This window comes from Centroberyx gerrardi, chromosome 5, assembly GCF_048128805.1.
Source record: "Centroberyx gerrardi isolate f3 chromosome 5, fCenGer3.hap1.cur.20231027, whole genome shotgun sequence".
NCBI lineage: Eukaryota > Metazoa > Chordata > Actinopteri > Beryciformes > Berycidae > Centroberyx > Centroberyx gerrardi.
The window spans coordinates 5,369,245-5,393,326 of record NC_136001.1 but is presented as its reverse complement, the minus strand read 5'-3'; the positions used below and the strand labels follow the sequence as shown (position 1 = coordinate 5,393,326).

Here is a 24,082-nt window from a genome sequence, read left to right as displayed (position 1 = left end):
CGAGCCTTAAACACTGCCTGCAGGGCACACACTGTGTGTGTCGGCGTGTGTGTTTGTGTGCGTGCCAGTGTTTCCTCACAGAATTGGATTCTTGTCAGGGTGGAAAAGCCCCTGAAACAGCATTTATTTTACACCATCATGGGACACTAAAACTCTCCACTGAAAGCCAGACTGATGGAATTCAGTGTTAAATGTACAGAAACCTCAGCAGGGAATTCAATAGGTGACTTTTTAAATGACAACATGATCAGAGATTAATACTTTGGGATCACATCTGCTGAGAAATTGTAGAGGCCAATATTATGCTTTGTGGAGACACATGCTAACTTGACCACACTTGCAGTGGCGCTTAAGGAATTTAAGTTTTTATTTTTTTTACTTTTCCAGTCAGTCTGGAAAAGAAAGTCAGCTAAATGTCATCTTTCAATCTTTCACTACTGATTTGGCTTGGCTGTTTACGTGTGTGTGTGTGTGTGTGTGTGTGTGTGTGTGTGTGTGTGTATCTTTCATATGTATGTCATATGTTCATATTCATATCAGTATCTATTCATATGTTAGTGTGAGTGTCTCAGGTTTATTGTATTTTTGATGATTGAATTTGATTTGAAGTTTCATGAGTTTTTATTTAGTTCCAGTTCAGAACAGGTATTTTGTAAATGTTTACAACAGTAAATCATAAATTCTCCACCCCAAAATTCGTCCTCTACCCTGCATATATACAATTTTTCTTCTATTTTAGTTAGATTCAGCTCAGTTTTCCACAAAGTCTCATTTTCAGTCAGTCATCAGTTTATGACGACGTTTTTATTAACACCTCGTTTTATTTTACAATAATAGCTTTGGCGTCTATGTGTTTCTATGTGTGTCTGTGTGTGTGTGTGTGTGTGTGTGTGTTGATTCATGCAGTGAAGGGAGTGGCGGCGGAGGTGAAGGGTGTGACTCTGACACACACTGTATCATACCGTCCAGGTGAGACAGTGTTTATAAAGCAGCAGCCAAGCAGCAACACGCACTCAAACAGCAGATTAGAGACCTGATAGAAGATTCTCAGCAGAAAACACATAGAACTACCGGGTGAGTTTCACATCCTCAAATGAAATGAAGTGATTTGGACTCCCAATTCCAGGTGACTTGGGAGTATATGTGCTGACTTTGACGTTTCTTTTGTCGTCTCATCTGTTGAAGAATTTCTCGTAGGAGGAATAGAAGATGAGGATATTGTTACTGCTAGCAGGTAAGAGTTTTTCTCTCATTTTTGTTGTTCTACAATCTGTCCTCCCCTTCCACAAAAGTTCATCCTGGAACTGTAGCGTTTGGTTGGAACGAAAACCTGCAGACTGGTTTCTGTGAAGGTTTCTTTAAAGTTCCGGGTTGAACTTTGTGGAAGCGTCCAGACGGGAAGGTACATGCTTGAAATGTTAAGTTCATTAATGTTAGACCAATATATGGAGCCGATATTGGCCCTTTATTAAATATCAAATATCAGCCAGTCAGTGTCGTCCACCTCTGATATGATGGAGGTTCCTCCCTAACCACAGCTACAGAAAAACAGTCTGCAAAACGTGAAGAGACATTTGATTTTCTTTTTATTTATTCATTCATTTATTCATCAAGGCCTACTGTAATCCAGGGTTTCCCTACCATAGATTAGGTGTGGTGGGTCATCCGGCCTAAAAGAATTTCATCAGTCTGGGTTTCAGTGGAGAGTTTTAGTGTCCCGTCTAAAAGCTGTTTCAGAGGCTGACAGGAACACTTTTCCGGTGTCATTTTCTTGATACTAGTGGAGTGATCGGCTTTTTCAAGATGTTGATGTTTGGCTTGTGGAAAAATTCACGGAAACAAGTTCAATTGCACTGGAAACAAGTGGAATGATCTCACCCCATTGGCATCATTTTTTAAGAAAAATACGATTTTAAGTTTATTAGACTTGGGGTGAAAATATTGACTATCCCGATATTTTCCACGATATTGAATATCATCATCATACTGTATCGGCCTTCAAAACCCATATTGATCGATTGAAAACATTGTACATTTGACGATGAGCGTCAGTATGGATTATGAATGGGGATGTTGGGATCATTGCTGCATCTTGTATGAGTGAATTCCCTCTTGTCTCCCTCCTGCCCAGCTGTGGCTGCAGTATCGTCGGCCCAGAGCGACTGTTCCCGGGGGGCTTGTTACCCCCCCAGCGGCGACCTGCTCCAGGGCCGGGCCCACCAGCTCCACGCCTCCTCTACCTGCGGCCTGGCTGGCTCCGAGGTCTACTGCACCCCCTTCCAAGTGGTAGGAGCACAGTTCTTAGTCCTTCTTTTAACTCTGAATTGATTATAATGAGACATTTTGTTCAGATTCCACGCAAGTATACATTCTCCTTCCTCTTCTTCTTCAGTTTTATTATTAGTAATAGTAGTAATTGCATGGGTTCAATGGAGAGTTTTAGTGTCCCATGATGGTCTAAATGCTGTTTCAGAGCATTTTCCACCCTGACAAGAATACAATTCTGGGGGAAACGCTGAATACTTATTGTTTTTGGAATTTGTTTTTGCATGAAAATGCTCAAATTTAAAGATAGTGAATATCAGCACACAGTATCGTCTGCCAGCAGCTTCAGTTAAGATAAGTAGTATAGGTATTGGCCTTCAAAAACAGCCTTTACAAACCCTTGTGAAGGAGGGGAAAAAGATGTTCCTGAATTCAGCCTACAGCAGTTAGTCAAATGGAAAGAGAAAGAGAGAAAGGCAGGAAGTGCTGAATACTGAATTTGAGCCCAAAATATTGCTATCGGCCTTGAAAACCTCATATCAGTTGGGAACCTTAGCACACACACACAGTCACTCCCGCAGCCGGCTCTGTCCATCCCGACTGTGCATGGGCCTGTGTGTGAATTTTGCACAGTCAGTCGGTATAGGGGAGCGGGGCAGGGGTCATGGTAGACGTGCTGGATTGCGGCAGCGGTTTGGCCACGCTGCCTGCTGCCCTTTTTGTGAAATAGTCTGGTTTCAGTGCCAGAGCGTCTACCAGCAGCCTCATGTTGCAACTGTACTCTTTGACCAGCGTCTGGCCACGCAAGGATCCTGCCTGGAAACCACTCACAACCACATCTGCTGGCTCAGCACAAAGCCACAGAGTCCCATCACTGAAAGTACACGGTACGCACTGTGAGAAGTATTCGTCTGAATGAGTCATTTAATGTCTTAAAATCTGATTTTCCTCAGAATAAGTGAAAAAATCTGCCAGTGAAGTGAGGTTATTTGACTTGTTTCCAATGCAAAGTAACTTGCTTCGAGACTTTCCTCGAATCGAGTGTCATTTTCTTGATACTAGTGGAGTGATCGGCTTTTTCAAGATGTTGATGTTTGGCTTGTGGAAAATTCACGGAAACAAGTTCAATTGCACTGGAAACAAGTGGAATGATCTCACCCCATTGGCAGAATTTTTTACTTGTTTTATGAAAAGATTTTAAGACTGAATATTAGGCTTGGGGTGATATTCGATAATATCAAATATTGGAATATTTTCCATGATATTGAATATTATCATCATCATACTGTAGGTTTGACTCTCACCACTATTATCTCTCCATGTACAGTGTAGACAGTTCTACAATTCAATACTAAATCAACAACTAAAATTTCTCCATATGGATCCCTGGGATGAAATCCGATCAAATGGGATCCAGCGGGGTCTAATGTGTGTCTATGTGGGGGTCCAAGACATGAAAACATTTGAGAAGCCTTGTTCTAACCCATGCACCACAAGTACAGGCATTAGTAATAGGCTGCTGTACTGTGGAGCACCTGGAATTTTTTTATTTTCATACAAAATGCTGTATTCCAACGGCTAAAGCAAATTCATATAAGTAGATTTTCATTGTGAACAGAAAAAGAGTAGCGCCATCAGCCACTGGAATATGTTACATAACCTTCATACCTTGCGTTGTTTTGTCTCCCTCAAGGAATGGATAGTTGTGTGAGGTGTGGATATCCCCCCCACCCACCCACCCCCGCTGATTGACGCTTTCACTGTTTTTTCTTTCTTTTTTTTCTCTTTTTTTTTTTTACTTGAGCCACACCTTGTCCAGACAGGGAGGGGCAGGAACACTCAGCCATGCCTCACAGCTGACAAATACAAGCATGTCTGAATCTGGACAGAATCACACACACACACACACACACACACCTACACACACACACACACACACACACACCTACACACACACACACACACACACACACCACTGTTCAAACATGACCACACAGCTAAAGATTACAGAACCCACATTGACAAGGATGAAAGAACTCATAGTCTTCAGAGACAACCAGTCAGATCTTGTTCCATATGCTTTTCCAGACTGTTCCAGTTATCAGGTTTGGACAGAAATAATCAAATGATAGGAAGTATGTTTAAGCCTCCGTACCCACTACCAGATTATTTCACTTTCAGTGAACATAACAGTAGTACTGTAGTAGGCCTAATGCTATAGCAGAAACTGTTGATTTCCAGTGGCTTTTAGAGTTATGATATCCTGAAATCTGACTGTGATAGTAAAGTGATGGTAAAGCGATGGTGATAGTAAAGGTGTGAAAAGGTGAAAAGCAGCTCGTAACTTTGTGACTGTGAATTTGGTTTATGGTTGACAGGCTTCAGCAGGTTTCATGTTGTGATACCTACAGTTAGATAGTTTATCTAACTTTAGGTAGTTTTGAACGTAAATTCGAACGTAAATTCTCACTAAATCCAAGTTCGGGCGTTACTAAAATTGTAACAGTTACACCAACAGAAATAGTTCCAACTTGGTATATTAATTTGATAGATGGGAAAACTTGCTGAACTGATGAAGAACTGATGAAGAACCAAACTGCAATGTTAGCTAGCTTGCAATAAAATAAATAACAATTTGTACATAGCTTTTACATTGCTGAAATGAATGGTTAAACCACTGTCACTACATCTAGTCCTATACATAGAAATGAATCCTCATAACATACCTAGCTGTTGATGTTTGGTGATGTTAATTTAGCTAGGTTCATCCTTTCTTTCTTGCTATTGTGCAAGTTAGCTAAGCTAAAAAAATTTTAAAAAAAGTGATTTGATCGAGGGTCACAAAATGCTAACAGCACAGAAATTACCGTTAGCCTTGGTTAGCCAGTTAGCATTTTGTTTATTTTACACTACGTCAAGTCTGAGACGACAGAAAGTTGGCTTCTTAACATTGTTGGTTGGCAATGGATGATGGATGGTTGATCTATACCCTGTGGAAGTACATCAGAGATGTTTGTGAAAAGGATCTATTGGGGTAGGAGAAATTGATTATGGTTTGCATGTTATTGGCCACAGAAGGTGAAAACGTTACAGTTTCCAACAATGTTTTGGTTAGTTTTCCCTTATGCTGTACTAGTTAGGATGTGCCTTAAGTCTCCATGGTGCAACTAAACAGACACAGCTTTAGTGTCAAACTGTTTCAACATAACATTTAGTGTAGACTTTACACCCTAACTTAGGATCCAAGGCACATTCAGCTGGCGCAACAGGCTGCTGGTAATGACAAAATGCAAACAGTGTGTGTGTGTGTGTGTGTGTGTGTGTCTGGGTGTGTTTGAGGTGACATACACTGTAGTGCCAAAAGCTCTAGACCTTGGCAAATGCGTTGCACTAAGGCCTCCACGTTGAATCACTTTTAACCTATATTCACAGAGAGTTAAGAAGAATTTCCCTTTCACACCTTGCTGGGGTAATTGAGGTAAAGCAGTGGTAAAAGTGACAAGGACGGGCCTGAGCCTTTGAGAGGCTTAAATATTTATAGTTTAAGATTAGATAAGATTGACTCACTTTCCAAAGGTGACAATTCAAACTCTATGAGAGCTTGTTGGAAAAGTCTCATTCCAAAATGAAAAAAAGTCACTTGAAATTGAATGTTTTCAGAAAACCTTTTGAAATTTAAATGAGCTGATGAGGTCATCGGTGGGAGGGGCTATACATAACAATCATTTATCAAATAATATTTACTATATTGCTGGGATCAGTGCAGGGCTTGGTGGCATTGCTATTTGTGGACCAATGTGTGTGGACTGTATGTGTGGAGGAGGTGGACAGAGGACAGTGCAGTATGCCAGGGTTTATCTGCTGGGCTTTATCTGACTGACATGTCTGCCAGTGACCCCTCCTTGGCAGAGAGAGACACAAAGAAAGACAGATTGCAGACATAGATGATGATCCAGAGGGGTTGAGTTGGGAAGATAAAAGAGGTAAAGTTTTATAACCTTTATTTATCCAGGGAAAAGTCAACTGACCAGCAGGCTCTTTTCCAGCAACGTCCTGCTTCACGTTCACGCAGAGCGGCTGGGAGTTCAGTGTCTTGCTCAAGGGCACCATGACAATACTTGCTGAGGAGGAAGAATGTTACTTATTCACTTTCCCCACTCATATCCTCCCAGACGGTCTGGGGGATTTGAACCAGCGTCTTTCCAGTTACAAGTAAAGAATAAGTAAAGAATACAAAAGAAAGGATTATTCCCAGACATGAACATGCATAAGAGAGAGTTTGCAAAAATGAGATGGGGAGATGGAGCACACAGTCATGCACACACATGCACACACACACTCACACATCACTCAACACAGGTTTAAAGATGTTCTTTCATGCATACAGAAACTGAACAGCCTAAACAGAGTGAAAGGCTTTGTTTAAGATTGAAGTTTGTCTGTGCTTCTAATGGGATTCTGCTTGCACTGAATCACAATCAATGTGTTCAAAATAACGTGCAGGTGATAAAGGTCAGATTAAGTGATGTATTTCCATCGTGGCCCCTTGAACTGACAATAGCCGTCCCCAATACTCAAGAATGGACCAATGGGAATGGAGAAAGTCGAGGCTGGTCCCTTTTCCCCCTGAGGGTCAGAGGAGGTTTCAGCCAATGAACGGCTTCATCACAGCCTAACCCACCGAGCATCAAATTGCTCAACGTGACCTAGCTTAGTGGTGTGGATTTATTTTGGGGGTTGTTGATTTGCTTTATGCCTTAAATTTGCTGTCGTATCTGATGGCTGGCTATGTGTGGTTTTTTGTGCAGGGAGGTTCATGCACTGAGTCTTTGGTCTATAGCGGTCTATTGCTAATTTATTCATCATGACTAAATGATCAAGTAGTCTGCATCATTGAGATGCAAAAAGGCTGGAAAATAAAATATTAAGAGTCCAGTGGTGTTAGTGGCTGGCAGACTTCAGACGTCATTGTACATCTGACATTAAAGCTAAAAATCTGCTCCTCAACCTTAAAGTCAATGTGTCATTTCATATTGAGAGTATATAGTACTTTGGCCACCGTACTTTATGCCCAATGCCTTCTGCATTGCTTTACGGCACAAAACAGGAAAAGGGCGCTGTTCTTCCAGAGCAAACAGAGCTAAAGCTTTCAGAGTTTCTTTCAATAGCAGATGGTGGAAGGAGTGAAAGGCCGATGGAAAAATCACTTCCAACATGTTTATTCTCTTCAGTAAAGATAAAGACACCAGGGAGTCAGAGGGGGGACAGGAAGCAACAGGGTTTATGGGAAATGTAGTCATCATTTTTCAGAAACACTAGCACCAACAATACCACTGAGATAGAGGCTGCCAGTCATCTCCACCATGGTCTCATTTGTTTACGGTAATTATACCAAGGAAGTACTATTAATTTGTAAATTATTTATTAATGGTTTAAAAATGCTACACATAGCACCTTTAATCAGTAAGTTATTAAGTCACTCGTGGGTGAGTTGATAAATGAGAAATGGGCAGTGCTGATTCCTGTCAAGTAGATCTTAGCTAGTTGCTAGCTAACATGCTACAGCTCCCTTCCTATCCAAATATCAGTAAGGTCCTTGGTTCTGTTGTGTATATTGGTGTGTGTATGCCCTCTAGCCCATACAGCCAGCACGTGCGCACACACGCACACACATACACATACACAGAAACCCACAAACAAATGTGTTTGCTTTGGCAAGAGTGTCGGTATTAGAGTGGTGTGACTTTGCTCTTCAGAACTTTGGGTCCTGTTCAGGAGTTTCCAGGTCGACATTGGGAGGTTTATGCTTGTGAACCTTTGAAATTGTAATTTGAAGCCAAGGAGGAGAGAAGATAGAGCAAGAGAGTCGTGTACTAACTACCCAGTTCTTCTTCTATTTATTCCAAACAAACCAGAAATGTAAAACGCATCACTTCCTGTGCGCCAGAGGAAAGACCTACCAGACACCCGGTGTTTAGAACAGCAAATCATGAGCGTGGAACCTTTCTGAAAGGTTCTTTACAGCACCAAAAAGGACTCTGCTGTGGTATAAGCTTAAAGAGCCTTTCTCTGGTACTACATAGAACCTTTTCTCTTTAGAGGGTATGAACACAGAGTGAGTGGGAGATCAACAGAGACTGATAGCCAGTGGGGTACGCTGGCCGAAGCCTCTGTTTTGAAACAACCAGCATCCAGTGGGACCTTTTCCCTACAGGGAAGCCAGCCATGCCCTCTGTGCCAGAGAGGCAGCCAGGTCCAGAGCACCTAGGATACTAAATACTAGGATCCTATTGGCTTTCACTGATATATGTGCATGATCGCTCATAATGGGGGATTGTGTGAGTGCATACATGCGCAAACATACTGGGTGTTTTGTGTTCGGCGGTAGCTTGAGAGCGAGACTGTAGGAGACAGTTTGTATTTCACTCAAAGCAATACTCCACTTAGTTTTAACATGGGGGTTATTTGGCACTTGACCGCCATGAAAACCAGAATATAAACTAATCACCAAGATCGGATGCAGCTGGACGAGTTTGTAGCATTCAGATTTTTATTCAGATCCCGCTACTGTGATTTTCACTTGACTGTGGGTCCAACGCTGTAGAACATAATTTCGCCAAATAGCATTTTTATTGATAGAAGAGAACATAGTGGAGGGATACCATTTAGGAGAGAGAGTTCCTGTTTGGAGGACCGGATCTACTTGTATTTTTAAATACTAGTTTTAGTGTAAACCAAGAATAAAAATGCAAAAAGAGGATGGACCCAAGATTGCTTTGTTGTCTTAAAAGCAGGATCGATGTTAAATGTCAGTTTTCAGGCTACTTTCGTGCCTCATTCAAATGAATGGGAAGTTAAAATCTGAACACTACAAACTCGACTGCATCTGATCTTGGTGATTAGTTTATATTCTGGTTTTCATGGCGGTCAAGTGCTGAATAACCCCCATGTTAAAACTAAGTGGAATATTGCTTTAAGGTGTGATTTGTCACTTCTTGTGGACAGAGAAGTTTCCATACCGACACCAGAATTCTGGGGAAGAGTGTTGTGCAGAGCTATTTTGAATTTTTCAGTAAAACAGCACTGTATAGTCAGCAGGCTTCCCATCTGAGGCGTATTGATTTTCCTCTCTTACTGTGTGACCTGACCAGTGATTGGGCTTTTCTACTGGGCATGGCAGGGAGACAAAGAGACAAATTTGGAAGTTGATGTTGGGTCCATGGGTCCGTTTAATGAAATCCACCTGACACACACACACACACACACACACACACACACACACACACACACACGCACATGTGCAAACACGCACACACACAATTTTGCAATATCAAAAGTACACTGTTATTGATTTTGCTTCTTTTTTTATCTCAGCGGAGGATGAAGTGCTGTCCATGTGACTCCAGGAACCCGACCAGTCAGCTGGCCCACACTGTCCAGGACGTCCTGTCTACTGCTGGACCAGACAGATGGTGGCAGTCCAAGAAAGGTGGGCAAAGAAAGAAAGAAAGAAGTTAGTGTTAGTGTTAGTGCTAGAACAGATATATTGACAGGATGGGAAAGGTACCTATCTACTTATCTAGCTATCCATTAGTTATTACCTACTCTACTTGACCTAAATGTTATTTTGGTTGTCTGTCCTATAGATGTGAATCCAGTCACTCTCCAGCTGGACCTCCATGATCTTTTCCAGCTTGACAACCTGGTGTTGAGCTTCAAGGTACAAGCTTATCTGGTCTCACTGGTGGATCACATCAAGCATATGAATCTCTTCACTCCCAAATAAATACTCTTATTCTGTTTTATGAATACAGTTACTGGTTTTCAACAAACTTGAGCTTTAACCCTAATTTATGGAGGGAATTCTGGTTCAAAAATTATAAATATATCTTAAACCTGCAATAAGCGATTTCAGAGCCTATAACCAATCCTGAAACTAACGTGTGCTACGTGGAGATTTCCGTGAGACGTAATGATATAAACAAATAACCACACACGTGGGTCAGCTGTGTTGTTGTTTTAACCTCTTTCCTAAAGCTTGTTGTCCAATTCGGCCCGAGTCGTAGCTTTTCCTTTTTTTAAAACTAGCTTGTCTCCTCCCTCGCTGTTTGAAAGCGGCACTCTCCCCCTCCCATCCTTGAGAAAAATTCTGGTAATGGCAGAATTGATGAAGTGAGCGAGTAAACGTTTTCAACTAGTAAACTTGCTACCTGCCTCTTCACTTGTCATTGTGGGACATGTAACCTTGAGCGGGAGAAAAATCTGGCAAAGCGAGACTGGTAACCGGCGATATTTCTCTGTAGGTACGTTTATTTTAGCCATTAGCCTTTATGCACGGTTTGTCCTTAAGGGCTTCCGTCACCCAGTAGATTTGCTGTGTGTGTTTACAAAATGTGTTGTGGCTTCTGTCACCCTCTGGTCAGGAAAAATTGCTTAGTATCGCTTGAAATAGGATGAATAGAAATAAACATGAATGAATGAATGAAATAAACATGAATGAATAAAAAAGTACTGTAAATATATATAGATATTTTTCACCATTTGCAAAAAAATACTTGGGTATATGCTGAAATATGCAACGTCACATGTAATTTGATTCATAAATGCGGATTCAACAATTTATATATGTATATTTTTGGTTACAAAAATATTTTGTTACTAAAATTATATGAAAACATGGTTTTTTTTACATTTGGTACATAATGTGGAAAAAAATGTTTTTCCAAAATATGTATCTGCTTTAGAAAATGATTTTATGGTGTACACATTTTTGCTGATGGTAAAAAAATATGTGTTTCTTGGTTTGTGCATTCAAATATCACTTATTTTTATTAATTTTCATTTTGATTTCTATTCATCCAATCTTATATATGATTTCTGAATTTTGACCCAGAATGCCCTCCATACTCATGTGCGTTGCCTCTGCAGGGCCCTCGTCCTGATGCTCTAGTTATAGAGAGGACTCTGGATAAAGGCAGGACATGGCAACCCGCCCTCTACATGGCTTCAGACTGCCAAACAGCGTTTCCTGGGGTTGCCACGACGACGCCTCGTACCCTGGACCAAACATACTGCTACACCCTGCCCCCTACTGGAGGAAACCCATACAAAGACCAGATAGTAAGGATAAAGGACCTGTTACGGGACCTCATCTAGTCTAGTCCTTAATCTTATATGTTTTTAAGGTTCTATGTGTATAATTTTTAAACATCAACATATCATTGTCAAATGAACTGTGATACCTTGGTATAATTACCATGAACAAATAAGACCATGATTGAGAAGATTTGTATCCTCTATCCCACGTCAGTGGTATTGTTAGTGCGAGTGTTTCTCCAAATCAAGACTACATTTCCCATAAACCCTGTTGCGTCCAGTCCCACCTCCCCCTCCCTGAAGAGGATAAACATGTTGGAAGTGATTTTTTGGCTGGGAAACAGCGCCCTCTTCCTGTTTTGTGCAGTAAAACAATCCCATAGATTTCTGGCCAAATCCAACATTGGCACACAATGTAAATCGCCGTGTAAAGGTCGGTAGACTTCTTGATGAAGGTCATGTTTGTTTATGGTAATTCTAATAATGTCTCAGAATGACTCTGGTAATGATTTGTTGATGTTAAAATGCTACATGTAGCAGCTTTAATGTATAGATGATACAGGAATTATAAAGGGTCTTGACCATGAATGAAAAAATTACAATTATGAGGGTGTGCAAAACAATAGCAGTTATACCCTTTCCACTGCTCACCTTTCTCTCCTTCAGGTCCAGTTCAGTCCGTTGCGTCAGTATTCTTACGTTCCGGTTCCCAACGGCCAGAAGATTCAAGGTCAGTCGCTTTTTTTTTCTTTCTAAATGACTCGGTGCATCGTTGACGGATGCTTCACAGAAGCGTTGAGAGGCTGCGGCCCCCGCTGACTGACAGCTGTCTCGTCCACAGACATGGCGGGGCTGACGGGGCTGAGGGTGAGGCTGACCGATCTGGGCGACGTGCCGCGCCTGCCGGGCCGAGCTCTGAGCAAGTTCTACGCCCTGAGAGAGATGAAGGTGATGGGCAGCTGTATGTGCCATGGACACGCCAACCGATGCCTGCCAGATACCTCCAGCAACCCACTACCAAACAGCATACAGGTATATATGAAGGTGGGGTTTTGGAGGGTTGTGGGTATGTGTGTGTGTGCAAATGGGATGGAGGCATAACCTACTGTGGTGGGTAAGAAAACCAGATCTTTTGAATCAACACCTACCTCCACTTTCACACCAGTTATGGGCGTTGGGTATGGCAAGGTGTGGCACTTCAGTCCAAGTATGATCTGGTCGTTTTTATCATTCCAATGAAGAGCAAAGATCAAGCGAAAATCACCAGAAATCTATTTGGAAGCCATGTTTACAGAGAAATTCACATCAGGGGAGAATTCAGAACCAATGATTGATTGGTGACCTACAGTATGTCCATATGTAACACTGATAAAGGCTTTCTACTGAAACGTGCTGGTTTTTCTGTACCAATGAAGAGAGTTTTCCAGAACCTCCATTGGCCTCCAAGAGTTGAATTTAATCTTCGTTTCTAGTGTTTTTTCTAGTTCATGCACATCGGTTGTAAGGCGAACGATGCACATGTTTTCTGTGCTTCCATGTAGGTGAATCCTCAGTGCGAGTGCCAGCACAACACAGCTGGTGTGAACTGTGAGCGCTGTGCTGACCTCTACAATGACCTGCCTTGGAGTCTGGCTGAGGAAGGCAACACTCATACCTGCAAACGTAAGCTCTGACCCATATGTGTAATACATCCGTCCAAAGGGTTTTCACCATGTTCATTTGCTTCCATGGTTTACATACTGCAGTTGTTTTGTAAATTAGGGTTTGATCAGTAAAGGTTTTCGATATTGATAGTTTTGGATTGAAGCTGCCGATTTTGCCTGATATTTTGTGCTGACATTCAAAATCTTTGAATTTGACTATTTACATGCCAGAAAATCCCCAAAAACTATTCAGTGTTTCCCACAAAATTGTATTCTTGTCAGGGTGGAAAAGCCTCTGAAACCGCATTTAGACCATCATGGGACACTGATAATCTCCACTGAAACCCAGACGAATGCAATTCTTTTAGGGTCAGCAGTACTTGTGTGCACTAACCATTCTCCCCTCCCTACAGGCTGTGAGTGTAACAACCACGCCCAGCGCTGTCGTTTTGACCAGGCAGTGTACGAGGCCAGTGGACGGAGGAGCGGAGGTGTGTGTGAGGGGTGCATGCACCACACCGCAGGGCCAAAGTGTGACCAGTGTGCCCCGGGCTACCAGCCGAACCCCCGCAGCCGAATGGACCGTCCCGATGCCTGCACACGTAAGTGGTCAAAGACCCTCCATGTAAATAAAAAACGTAGTAAAAAAAAAAAAAAAAACCAGCCCGTTAACCCCCATTTAATAAGATTTAGTCTGAGGGATCCACATTTGAGAAGATTTTTTTTGTTGTTGGATATGATTTGCTGCAGAACTGGACAACTGTCTTTACTATAGGAGGGGAGATGACAGTGGGGGGAGTGAAATATCTGATCAAAACGCACATTTCTATGTCATTCCCTCACTGTCCGATGAATGAAATAACAGTAAAATTAAAGCAGTCTTCACCGGGACCCCTTGGATCCCCTCAAGGAGGTCACTGGAGGTCCCTGGACCCCACTTTGGGAACCACTGCCCTACGTAGTACAAGTCAAAGCCTACACAATGCAACCCTTTCTGTTCATTATTGTGCAGAATAATTTTTCTTGCTAGAGGTTTAGCCTCAATTATGTGCACTGGTTAAGCTAGTGGTTCTCAACATGGGGTCCGGGGACCACCAGGGGTCCTTGAGTGGGTTCCAGGGGGTCCCCAGCAAATTGATAAAATGTTAAACTTCACTATTATTTCATTTACAAGAAGTTAACACAATTAGAGAATGTAGAAGAATGACTGTTTTGATCATAGTTTCACTGTTATCTCTCTACCTACAATACAGATAGTCATGGAATTCTGGACAAAATCATATCTGACAATAAAAATGTTCTCAGATTTGGGTCTGAGAGACAAAATCTCATCAAATGGGGGTCCGTGGCCCTAATGTGGACTAAATTAGGGGTTCTTGATATGAAAAAGGTTGAGTATTAAACACTGTAAGCTAATACTGAGAAAAGTGTTTTACTTTCTTGCATAAAAAGTGATAAAAACACAGGAGAGTGAACATTTTCAAACACCAACTTTGTGGAAAGCATTTGAATGTTTTCAAAGTGGCTGATGGTTGCGTTGTTTTGTCGCTGCCAGGCTGTCTCTGCAGTGCGGAGGGGGCAGTGGATGGGGTCCAGTGTGACGACAGTACGGGGTCGTGTCAATGCAAAGCCAATGTAGAGGGTCCGCGCTGTGACCGCTGCAAGAGAGGCTACTACGGCCTGAGCGCCTCCAACCCCCTGGGCTGCACCAGTGAGTCACCTAACACCTGAACACCACACTTTGCTTTGTTTAAACACTGCATTTATTCAGTCAACACATCACTTTTAAGCTCAGGCTTACAGTTTGCTTAGGGAAAGGTATTCATTCCATGCTACTAAATGTTAAATGCATAAGTACACCTAATACTCAAGGTATTTAGGTTAATGATCCCTACAGTTATAGGAGTTATGTGTGTGTGTGTGTGTGTGTGTGTGTGTGTGTGTGTGTGTGTGTGTACATATTCATATTAGATTTTATGAAGACTGATACTAATATTTTTTTGGATTGAAGCTGCCGATATTCTGACAATAGTTTGTGCTGAAATTCAATATCTTTAAATTTGACCGTTTTTCACACCAAAAAAAAAATAGTATTCAATGATTCCCCCATGTTGTCCCACCATAGGACACTAAAACTCTCCATTGAAACCCAGGATACTGCTATTACTACTACTACTACTACTACTACTAGTACTATATACTTGTGTGGAATCTAATCCAAATGTGTCATTAGAATCAGTTGAGGTTAAGGGCTTCCCACACACAACCAGTGTAGTATTGATTAATCCTGCAATATATATGTAATCAGAAAAACTGCATTATATCCATCACATCAGAGGTGGACCACACTGACTGGAGCAGATCTGATATCCCACAGACTGATATATCAGTTTAAACCTATTTCATATGGATATGTATGTATGCGTGTGACTGCACACTACTGCATGTATCTGTGTGTGTTTTTGTGTGAGTGTACAGTACCTCTCTCTCACGCCCATGCTAACTCTCCTTTCCAGAGTGTTCCTGTTCTCCAGACGGTTCCGGCTCCAGTGTGTGTGACCCGGTGACCGGCCAGTGCCCCTGCCGTCCCCACTTCCACGGCCTGACCTGTGAACAGTGTGCCCAAGGCTACTGGAAGCCAATCTGGGCAAGAGGCTGTGCACCTTGTGGCTGTGATCCCACCAAGTCACGCAGTGATACCTGTGAACAGGTATATGCTAGTACTATTACTACTGCTACTATTACTACTACTACTTCTACTACTCACACTACTATTGCTACCATTAGTACTACTACTACTTCTACTGCTACTACTGGGGGTGGGAGGTGTTGTAGTCAGCCTTTTTAACCAGTTTGTTAAATGTTAAATGTGTCCTTACTGGTGATGAAACTAAAAATCTATGCTGTCCCTCCTCTCCAGTGGACAGGTCAGTGTCAGTGCAGAACAGGTTTTGGAGGCCGAACCTGTACTGAGTGCCCAGATAACACATATGGAGACCCTCTCATACGCTGTCGACGTAAGTCACCCCTTTTTCATTGGTCACATTACTGTTGGAATGCCAATCACTGAACGCTTACGGTGCGATCACACCTCCAGTTGGTTTTCTTTGGTCCGGACCATAGTGGAAAAGTTTACTTCCATTTTTGTATTTGGTTTGTTTAGGTTCAGACCGCCTAAATGCAAGTGAACCAGGGCATGTAAACAAAAGTGACATGGACTCACACGTAGCTGGTTTATTGGACTGAGTTTTGGTAAACTGTCATCCCATCAGATTATAGATTCTGCCTGGGGGGGCAGGGGGGACAAATTCCGATTTTGGTTCTGTAATTTCAGCTAAGTGCGAGAGACTTCATGAGAGACTCTTCTGCTCTAGTGTTCATGCCAGTTAAGAACACATGAAGAAATAGCTAAATGTAAGCATCAGTCCAGACTGCAGTTTGTTATGCTTGGCTTTCCAAGCATAAGGAACTGGCTCTCAGATGTCAATATCCTTCTCCTTATACCCATGAACCCCAAACGAACCACACTGCAGTTCTTGTTAGAGAACAGAGACTCACATTTTCAGGGGTCTCGGTGACGTTACTTGGTGCCACCTGAGTTTGAATGGCATCGCTGTCACCTGGCCAAACGAGCCAAACTGAAGGAGTAAACACTTTAGAGTTTTAATAAACCTCTCAGAACATGCTGGGTGTGAACGCATCCAAAGATTCTCAGAGACTTCTTTTCTTGTTCAAATGAGAAACCGCAATTGTTTTCGCTCCAATTCATTATCATTCCTTTTAAGACATGAAACTTTTACTTAAATAACAAAGACATCTCAAGACTTAATGGTCTTTCTGGTCCACTCTCCCTACATATCTACCATTCTCCTTATTTCCTCTGCAGCATGTCAGTGTGATTCTGAAGGGACCCTTCCAGAGGGCTGCGACAAGAAAACAGGAGCGTGTCTGTGTCGACTGGGAGTCACCGGGGCTCGCTGTGACTCCTGCAGCCGAGGACACTGCGACTCCTTCCCCGCCTGTGAGATGTGCCCCTCCTGCTTCTTCACCCTGGACGCACAGCGACAAAACCTCACCCTGGGCCTGGAGAGACTCTCCCCCAGCCTCCCTACTCGTCCCGGGGTCACTGGCGAATACGGCCCCCGCATCCGGGCCCTGGAGGCCAGCCTGACCCAGATCCGGGACTCCATCCCCGTTCCGCCCAACTCTGCCAGACAGATCAATGATGCTCTCTCCCAGCTGAGCAGGCTCAGGTGAGGGAGTGCTGAGATGTTCAGGATGAAAAAGCAGCTTGCCATTAACTGGGTTTCCATCCCAGTACGTTTATGCAAATAATGACGTATCTAATAAGAAAATCGTCTATTTCACCAAAGAGATTTTATGCTCACTTGAAGCGGAAAAGGTTTTTGTTGAGAGAAGAATATGTGAGAAATAGCAAGTCAAATAAAAAATGACACAGGCTTGGATCAGTCCCATTGCACAGCAATTGAGAAGTGGCTTTGGATGCTCTGAAATGTACAACCATGACCTCCCAGAAATGCATGCGCTGTCTCTGCCATGTATAAGTCTCTATCGTTTTTCAGTTTGTTAAAAATTCCTTTTAAAGTTGAATGGAAAGACAGCTACTGCCCCATTGCACAAGCCTTTACTCCTCTCTGTTGTTGTTCTCCAGGGACCAGATGGAGCAGGTGAACGGTGACCTTTTACCCCTGAAGACAGTGCCTGGTCTGGGCTCACAGCTGGACAAGCTCCAGGCTCTGTTGGATGGGCTGGGTCTGGAGTACAACGCCAAGAATGATGCCCTGATCAAATCCGGCAGTAGCAACAACACAGGTCAGAGACAAAGAGACACCGAAACACTGATACTGCTCCGCTGTAGTCACAGATCAGTTACCTCACACTGGCATTTGGGGAAACCAAAGTGTGAATCTAATGAGTATGGTTACGAGTGATGGCTGTAATAATCAATGATACCGTGGCTACAGTGTTAGTATGTCAGTGGGTTTACTTCTCTGACAGGCATTTTGATATGGTAAAAGCATACATACATACATACAACATATTCATGCTGATGAGTTTTTTTCTCTTTTTCAGGAGCCTTTTCTGCCATCAAGACTGCCTACGATGAGTCTACAGATGCAGCCAAGAGTGTGGAGGCCAGCGGCAAGACAGTGCACCAGTCAGCGGCTGTCAGAGAAGACACTTTGGACCTTCAGAACAAAGTCCAGCCAGCCAACACCAGAGATCTGGCGAAACTGAACCAACATTTGGTCTCCAGACCTGACCTCACCCCCGCTGCCAAACAGGTACCTTCCAGGGCTACCTGACATCTCATTTAGCAGGAAGATGGATTATGGTGTGTTTGGCATGATGAGAACTGCACCTTTAATCCACTCCATGACACCAACATACAGTCCGAAACCTTCAAATGTATTTTTGACTTAGAAACATAATGCAATGTAGGGTACACATCATTTCTCATGACAGTACATTGCAGCATCCCAAGTCTTGCATTCATCCATCCCTTAAAGGGGCGCTAAGAAACCTATGACCTCTATCAACCTCTACTGGTGACCAGTAGGAACTGCAACAACATCAGCAGAAGTTGCCTCCTCCTTCACAAGTCTCTAGTACCAGTCCAACCCCTGTAATTGACACAAACAATTAAAGCCTTATGCGCACTGAACTAATGTTGCTTGGGAACGTCCAATGATTTGTAATAATTGCATAGATCATCAGTGATTTTAATTCTGTGTGAATCTGCCATGTCTGTAATTTAAGTAAAAAATTTGTAGAAAGTAAAATATAAAAACTGGAAAAACTATACAGACCATAATATATAACAATAATAATAATAATGATAACAATAATAATAATGACAATAATAATAATAATAATAATAATAATATATGACCATAATATATCTATATGGTCATTCTGTACTATGGGACAATAACAATCTCATTTCCCCTTTCCCCATCTATCTATGACCCTGGTTTTCAGGTATGTGGCATTGTTCGCTCAACCCCCTGCACCCCTCTCCAATGTGAGGGTGGCGAGTTGTGTCCAGCGGAGAAAGTGCCAACTTGTGGTCGTGGGGAGAACTGCGTGGGCGCCCTGCCTCTGAGCAACAGGGCGGTGGACGATGCCAAGGAGGTGAAGGATAGACTGAGCAGGCTCAGTGGGAAGATCACACAGGCTGCTGAGCAGGTAAGCTCATATTTAAACACTGTGACAATGCTGCGTTTTCTCGATTCTCAAGTTTCTCGAGCCATGTTTTCGATTATTAAGCAATATCATGGTTGGATAATTCTTATTTCAGCTCCAGGAAACACAGGAGACAACCAATCAGGTGAGAATGTCTGCAGAGAAGCTGTCCAATCAGATGAAGAAGGCCAGAGATGACCTGGAAGCAGATCTGAAACAGGCGCGTGATGTCGTCAAAGACCTCAAAGACTTCCTGACAAGTAAGGAGCCTAATAGTTAAATAGATAGATGGATGGATGGTTAAATGGGTGGATACATGGAAGGAGGGTTAGGGCTAGTTAGGATACAGTGTAAATACACATTTCCCTCTATCCAGGCCCGTCTTCCAACCTCACTGACATCAAGGAAGTGAGCGACTGGATCCTGAAAGCCAAACTCCCTCTCAGCCTGGCTGCTCTGAAGAGGAAGCTGGAGGAGCTAAAGGACCTGGCTGCTGGTCTACCAGACAGCACTGCGGTGTTGAAGGAGGCTGACCCACAGCTGGACACCGCCAGGAAACTGCTGGAAGAAGCCGAGGATGCCAGGTACCCAGCTAGCAAGGGTTAGGGTTAGTTAACCCTTTGATACCCATAAATAGGATCATCTTGATGCCACTGGATTGAGGGTGGATTTAGAGACATGAAGGACTTTATATATGACTAAATTTGGTTTTGAGTGGTGAATGTGGGCATGGCCTGATACATAATTACAACTCAAGCTTGAGACTATCATTCTGTCGTTCAAATGTGGTATACACAACAGGACCTCTTGGTTTGAACTCTTAACTTTCTTGTGTGTCTTTGCAGTGATGGTGATGTAGCACCGGTGTAAAATATTTTTCTCTGCTTGCACTTTTACAGGGACGCGGCGCTGGGAGTAAAGGCTGACGTAGACGGGCTGCTGCAGGGCTTAGATTCGGTGGAGGGCTCCCTCGCTGTCCTGGAGGGGAAAGTGCAGGACAGCATGGACATCACAGACAAGCTGAATAAAAACCTGGCTAAGGTAGGCAAGGAGATGGGGAGGAGATAGAGGGTTGTTATGGAAAGTGGGAGGGAGGTATGAGAAGGGATGGAGGTGCAGAAGGAGGGATTTGTCTTCCCAGTCTCAAACCAGCAATTCCTGCGTTGGCCAGCATGATAGTCACCTGTAATATCGATCAAGCTGATTCAAAATCACCAATGACCAGACCAATGATGGTATTTCAAGCAGAGGAGTGAGTTTAACCGACTTGTCCAGCCTGACATTTTACCATCAACCCTATATTCAAACCTAAATTCCTGGTGATGATCTAATCCAGGAATGCCGAAGTCAATACTTGTGTCCTTGTGAAGAGTGTTCCTCCCAAGTTGTCTTAGAGAGAATGAACTTCTCAAGAATGCGAGAGCGGAGAATGCTTGACGTCACGGCATCCATTCAGACGCACAGCTGTTTATTTTCTGTTTGGACACGACATGCCGTTCTCGCAGTGAATCTCGGGGCTTCCCGTTCGTTCTCGGCGGCCAAGTCACAATCCGATGCATCCTAGGTCGCAAGGAGGCACAGGAATGCATATATTGCCATTCCTGTTTCCTGAACTCTTCTCCTCACTCTCTCCACTCTTTCATGTACATCCTTCCCTCCCTCATGGTCTCTCTCCTTGTTTCTGTCTTCCCTGCCTCCCTCCTCCTCCCTTCGTTCAGGCCAAGGCCCAGCTGAGCCCAGCAGAGAAGGCTGTAGGGGACGTATCAGCGCTGACCACTGGGATGAAACCCCAACTGGCCGACCTCGAAGACCTGCTGCAGGCTGGAGGCCAACTGGCCCAGGATGCAACAGAAGACGCTGGGAAAGCTGAGGAAGAAGCTGATGCTGCAGCAAAGGTGAGAGACCTACCTGCCTGCAAATAAAGAATGGTCATTTTGTTTTAAGATTAAAATTAGGATTAATTTAGGGTAAGGGTTCAAGTTAAGCATGTAACGTAGAGGGTTAAGGTTAGGGAGTGGATGTTGTCAATGGAAAGCCCTCACAAGTGTAGTAATACAAGGATGTGTGTGTGTGTAGGACCTGTTGTCTTTGGAGAAGCAGTTGAAGCGTCTTCGGGCTGCGGAGGCCAGCAGTGGGCGTGGAGACGGGGCAGGGACGGCGGGGGACCGGCTGAAGAGCCTACAGCAGGACGCTGACTCTCTGGTCAAAAACACCGGAGACATCATGAAGGCTCTGGCAGGTAATACAGCATGGGCACAAAAAAAACCCACACCCATAGCTAGTATATGTATCACAAACTCATATTAGTTTCTAAAGATCCTACCATCTCTAATTCATGATATATTTCATATGTCTTAAGATAGGGTTTGACCGATACAGGTTTTCGAAAGCTGATACTGATACGATTTTTTGATTGGAGATGTGGATTGCAGATATTTTTATACTCAATATTTATTATTTGACTTTCTTCATGGCCCAAAAATTGCAAATATTCAGCGTTTCCCCAAGAACTGTATTCTTGTCAGGGTGGAAAAGTCTCTGAAACAGTATTCAGACCATCATGCATTTAGACCATGGGATGATGGGACAATAAAACTCTCCATATATCCATATTGATTAGCTGTCATCATCATATCTGAGGTGGAAGACACTAACTGGCCAATATCTGGTACATTGGCCCATAAATCGGCAAACAACTCTAGTCTGAATTAATATCTTTAGGAGATATTAGAGGACCAGTTGTACTGCTGTATTTAAGTCCTTTCTCTCTGCTGACCCGAATCTCTCCCTCCCTCCTTTTCTTTTTCCAGATAAAGCAGATTCGCTGAGGAAGCTTCAGGAGGAGGTCCTTAAGAAGTCAGGGATGCTTGAAGGACTCGATGCCAAGCTCAAAGGACTTCTGGAAAAACTTCGTGGCAAAGCCAATATCCTCTCCGCCTGCCTGGGCTGAGAAAACATCTTCAGCTGCCATCACTAGATGGCACTCCGTAACGGCCTTCTATAGCATGGGGGTTTTCAATGTGTCCAGCTGTCAACAACAGTCTTCGCTTGTGATGATACTAAGAGACAAATCCACCCTAAAACACTTTAACACTGTTAAAAACAGCTACTGGCAATGTACCTTGCATCTGTGAGCCAATTTTGTTGTTTGGTGTATGGAGTTTCATAGCAGAATATTTTTCAGCTGTATCAATTATCAACAGTAAATGTGAGGTTTTTGCATCGGTCCCTCAGAATCAAAGAGCAAGGGCTTCTTTATAGAGCCGCCATTTTGCACCAACGTTCACCAATGATACAGGGAGAAATCCATTTTAGAAGAGGCAGAGAGATCAATTTCTCCGCCAACAGTAGCCTCAATAGACCAGAATGCAGCCACAAGACATGTTGTGATTTCACCAACTGGAGTAGAATGAGGCAGGTTGAGGGAAACAACACTTCACAAAATAACTTCTGGAATGCATTGAACATCACAGACTGATGATAAATAACAGTGTAAGAGTATCCAAGGGTGGATTTTACCTATAATTATGCTGTGTTCCATTCAAAGTCGGAAGTCGGAAATTCCCAGCTGGTAGGTTAATTACAACCTCTGTGTTCCAGTGGTCCAGCTCGGAAAAACCAGGGCAGAAACATGGACGACTGTGAGATTTTCTTTGCCCAATGTAAAATACTGCAACAGCCAGTGTTATTCTTTGTGTTTTGACAGATTTAATGTCATATGACGCTGAAAATCATCGACTTAGAGGCTCATTCTGTTGCATTTTATCTAGCAGGAGGCCAGAATTTCCGACTTGCTGACATCTCTGGAATGCAGCATTAGACCCAAAATCAGCTTCTATTAGTCAGGACCACTAACGTATTGACATACTCTGCTGTGAACATTGTGCTACAATACATTTTTTAGGCATTAGAACGAGGGGAAATGTTACATTATTTATTTTCTGTTTTGCATCAATGGCCATGTAGTATTCAAAATATTGTGTTGAAGATTTAAATAAAAGGTGGTTAATTAATACTTGGATTTGTGTTTTGAAGCTATATGGAAGTGGAAAGAATGATGGGGGGGGCAGCTATTCATGCTTATTCAACACAGACAGAGTAGTAAGAGTAGTTACATCAATATTTATTGAGAAAAAAATAAAAGAAGAAGCTATATGCATGTCACTACATTTGTGTATTCAGGATCTTCAACATTCATAATATAACTAGTGTTTACAACATATTTGCACAAGCTTATGGCATAAAAGTGGCACATGTAAATCAACATTAACCCTTTACTTCAAGTGGTTATCTAGAGCCATATGAGTACATACTGCATGTAAATATTGCTTGATGAGTTCAGTTGTTCAACATGAGGGCAACTTATTTACATGCCATCACACAAAATGGTCAACATCCTGTGTCCTGTGCTGATGACTCCACTCCAAAGTAAAGTGTAAGTTTAATCTCTTTCAGAAAGAAACATTCTCCGCTCCTCCCCTTTCAAAATGTGCATTTTGACTTGGAACAGTGTTAAGGAACAAACAGTGATATTTGTCAAAGTATCTGTCAGCAACTCCTACAGTTCAGATTACAAAAACAAAATATAAAAACAAAAAAAACAAAAAATACAGAGCATACAAAATACATTACTCTGAAATGTCAGCGGCTCAAACTGATGAGATAACAGATTGAAATCCAATGTGCTTGAATACTTCAATGAAACACACAGCCATGCCAGTTAAATGGAATTCAAAGCCAGCAAAATTCACTTTAATTAGCATTCACATGGCATGTCATCTAAAAACATTTCAAATAAATTCCGTGCTTTCAATATTATTCAGTAACATTTGTTGAGAATAATATAAATATAATAAATAGTTTTGAGAAAA

General features: G+C 42.7%; 1 protein-coding gene across 1 annotated transcript; it reads left to right on the top strand.

The window, feature by feature from the left end:
* Positions 1 to 973: 973 nt before the first annotated feature.
* lamb3 (laminin subunit beta 3) lies at positions 974 to 23,226 on the top strand. The gene is made up of 23 exons (XM_071902879.2): positions 974 to 1,074; positions 1,186 to 1,234; positions 2,132 to 2,286; positions 9,640 to 9,754; positions 9,912 to 9,985; positions 11,194 to 11,385; positions 12,028 to 12,091; positions 12,203 to 12,393; positions 12,903 to 13,023; positions 13,418 to 13,606; positions 14,560 to 14,715; positions 15,521 to 15,714; positions 15,925 to 16,021; positions 16,891 to 17,257; positions 17,677 to 17,837; positions 18,099 to 18,310; positions 19,008 to 19,214; positions 19,327 to 19,471; positions 19,588 to 19,795; positions 20,111 to 20,252; positions 20,930 to 21,106; positions 21,288 to 21,450; positions 22,022 to 23,226. The coding sequence occupies exons 2-23, from the start codon at positions 1,210 to 1,212 to the stop codon at positions 22,159 to 22,161; spliced, it is 3,495 nt and encodes a 1,164-aa protein (XP_071758980.2). The 5' UTR covers positions 974 to 1,074; positions 1,186 to 1,209; the 3' UTR covers positions 22,162 to 23,226.
* Positions 23,227 to 24,082: the final 856 nt, after the last annotated feature.

Excerpts from the sequence above, each read along its gene's own strand:
- lamb3 (XM_071902879.2), top strand. The coding sequence starts at position 1,210 with ATGAGGATATTGTTACTGCTAGCAG. Across the intron at positions 2,287-9,639 it reads ACTGCACCCCCTTCCAAGTG|CGGAGGATGAAGTGCTGTCC; the intron begins GTAGGAGCACAG and ends TTTTTATCTCAG. Across the intron at positions 20,253-20,929 it reads TGAATAAAAACCTGGCTAAG|GCCAAGGCCCAGCTGAGCCC; the intron begins GTAGGCAAGGAG and ends CCCTTCGTTCAG.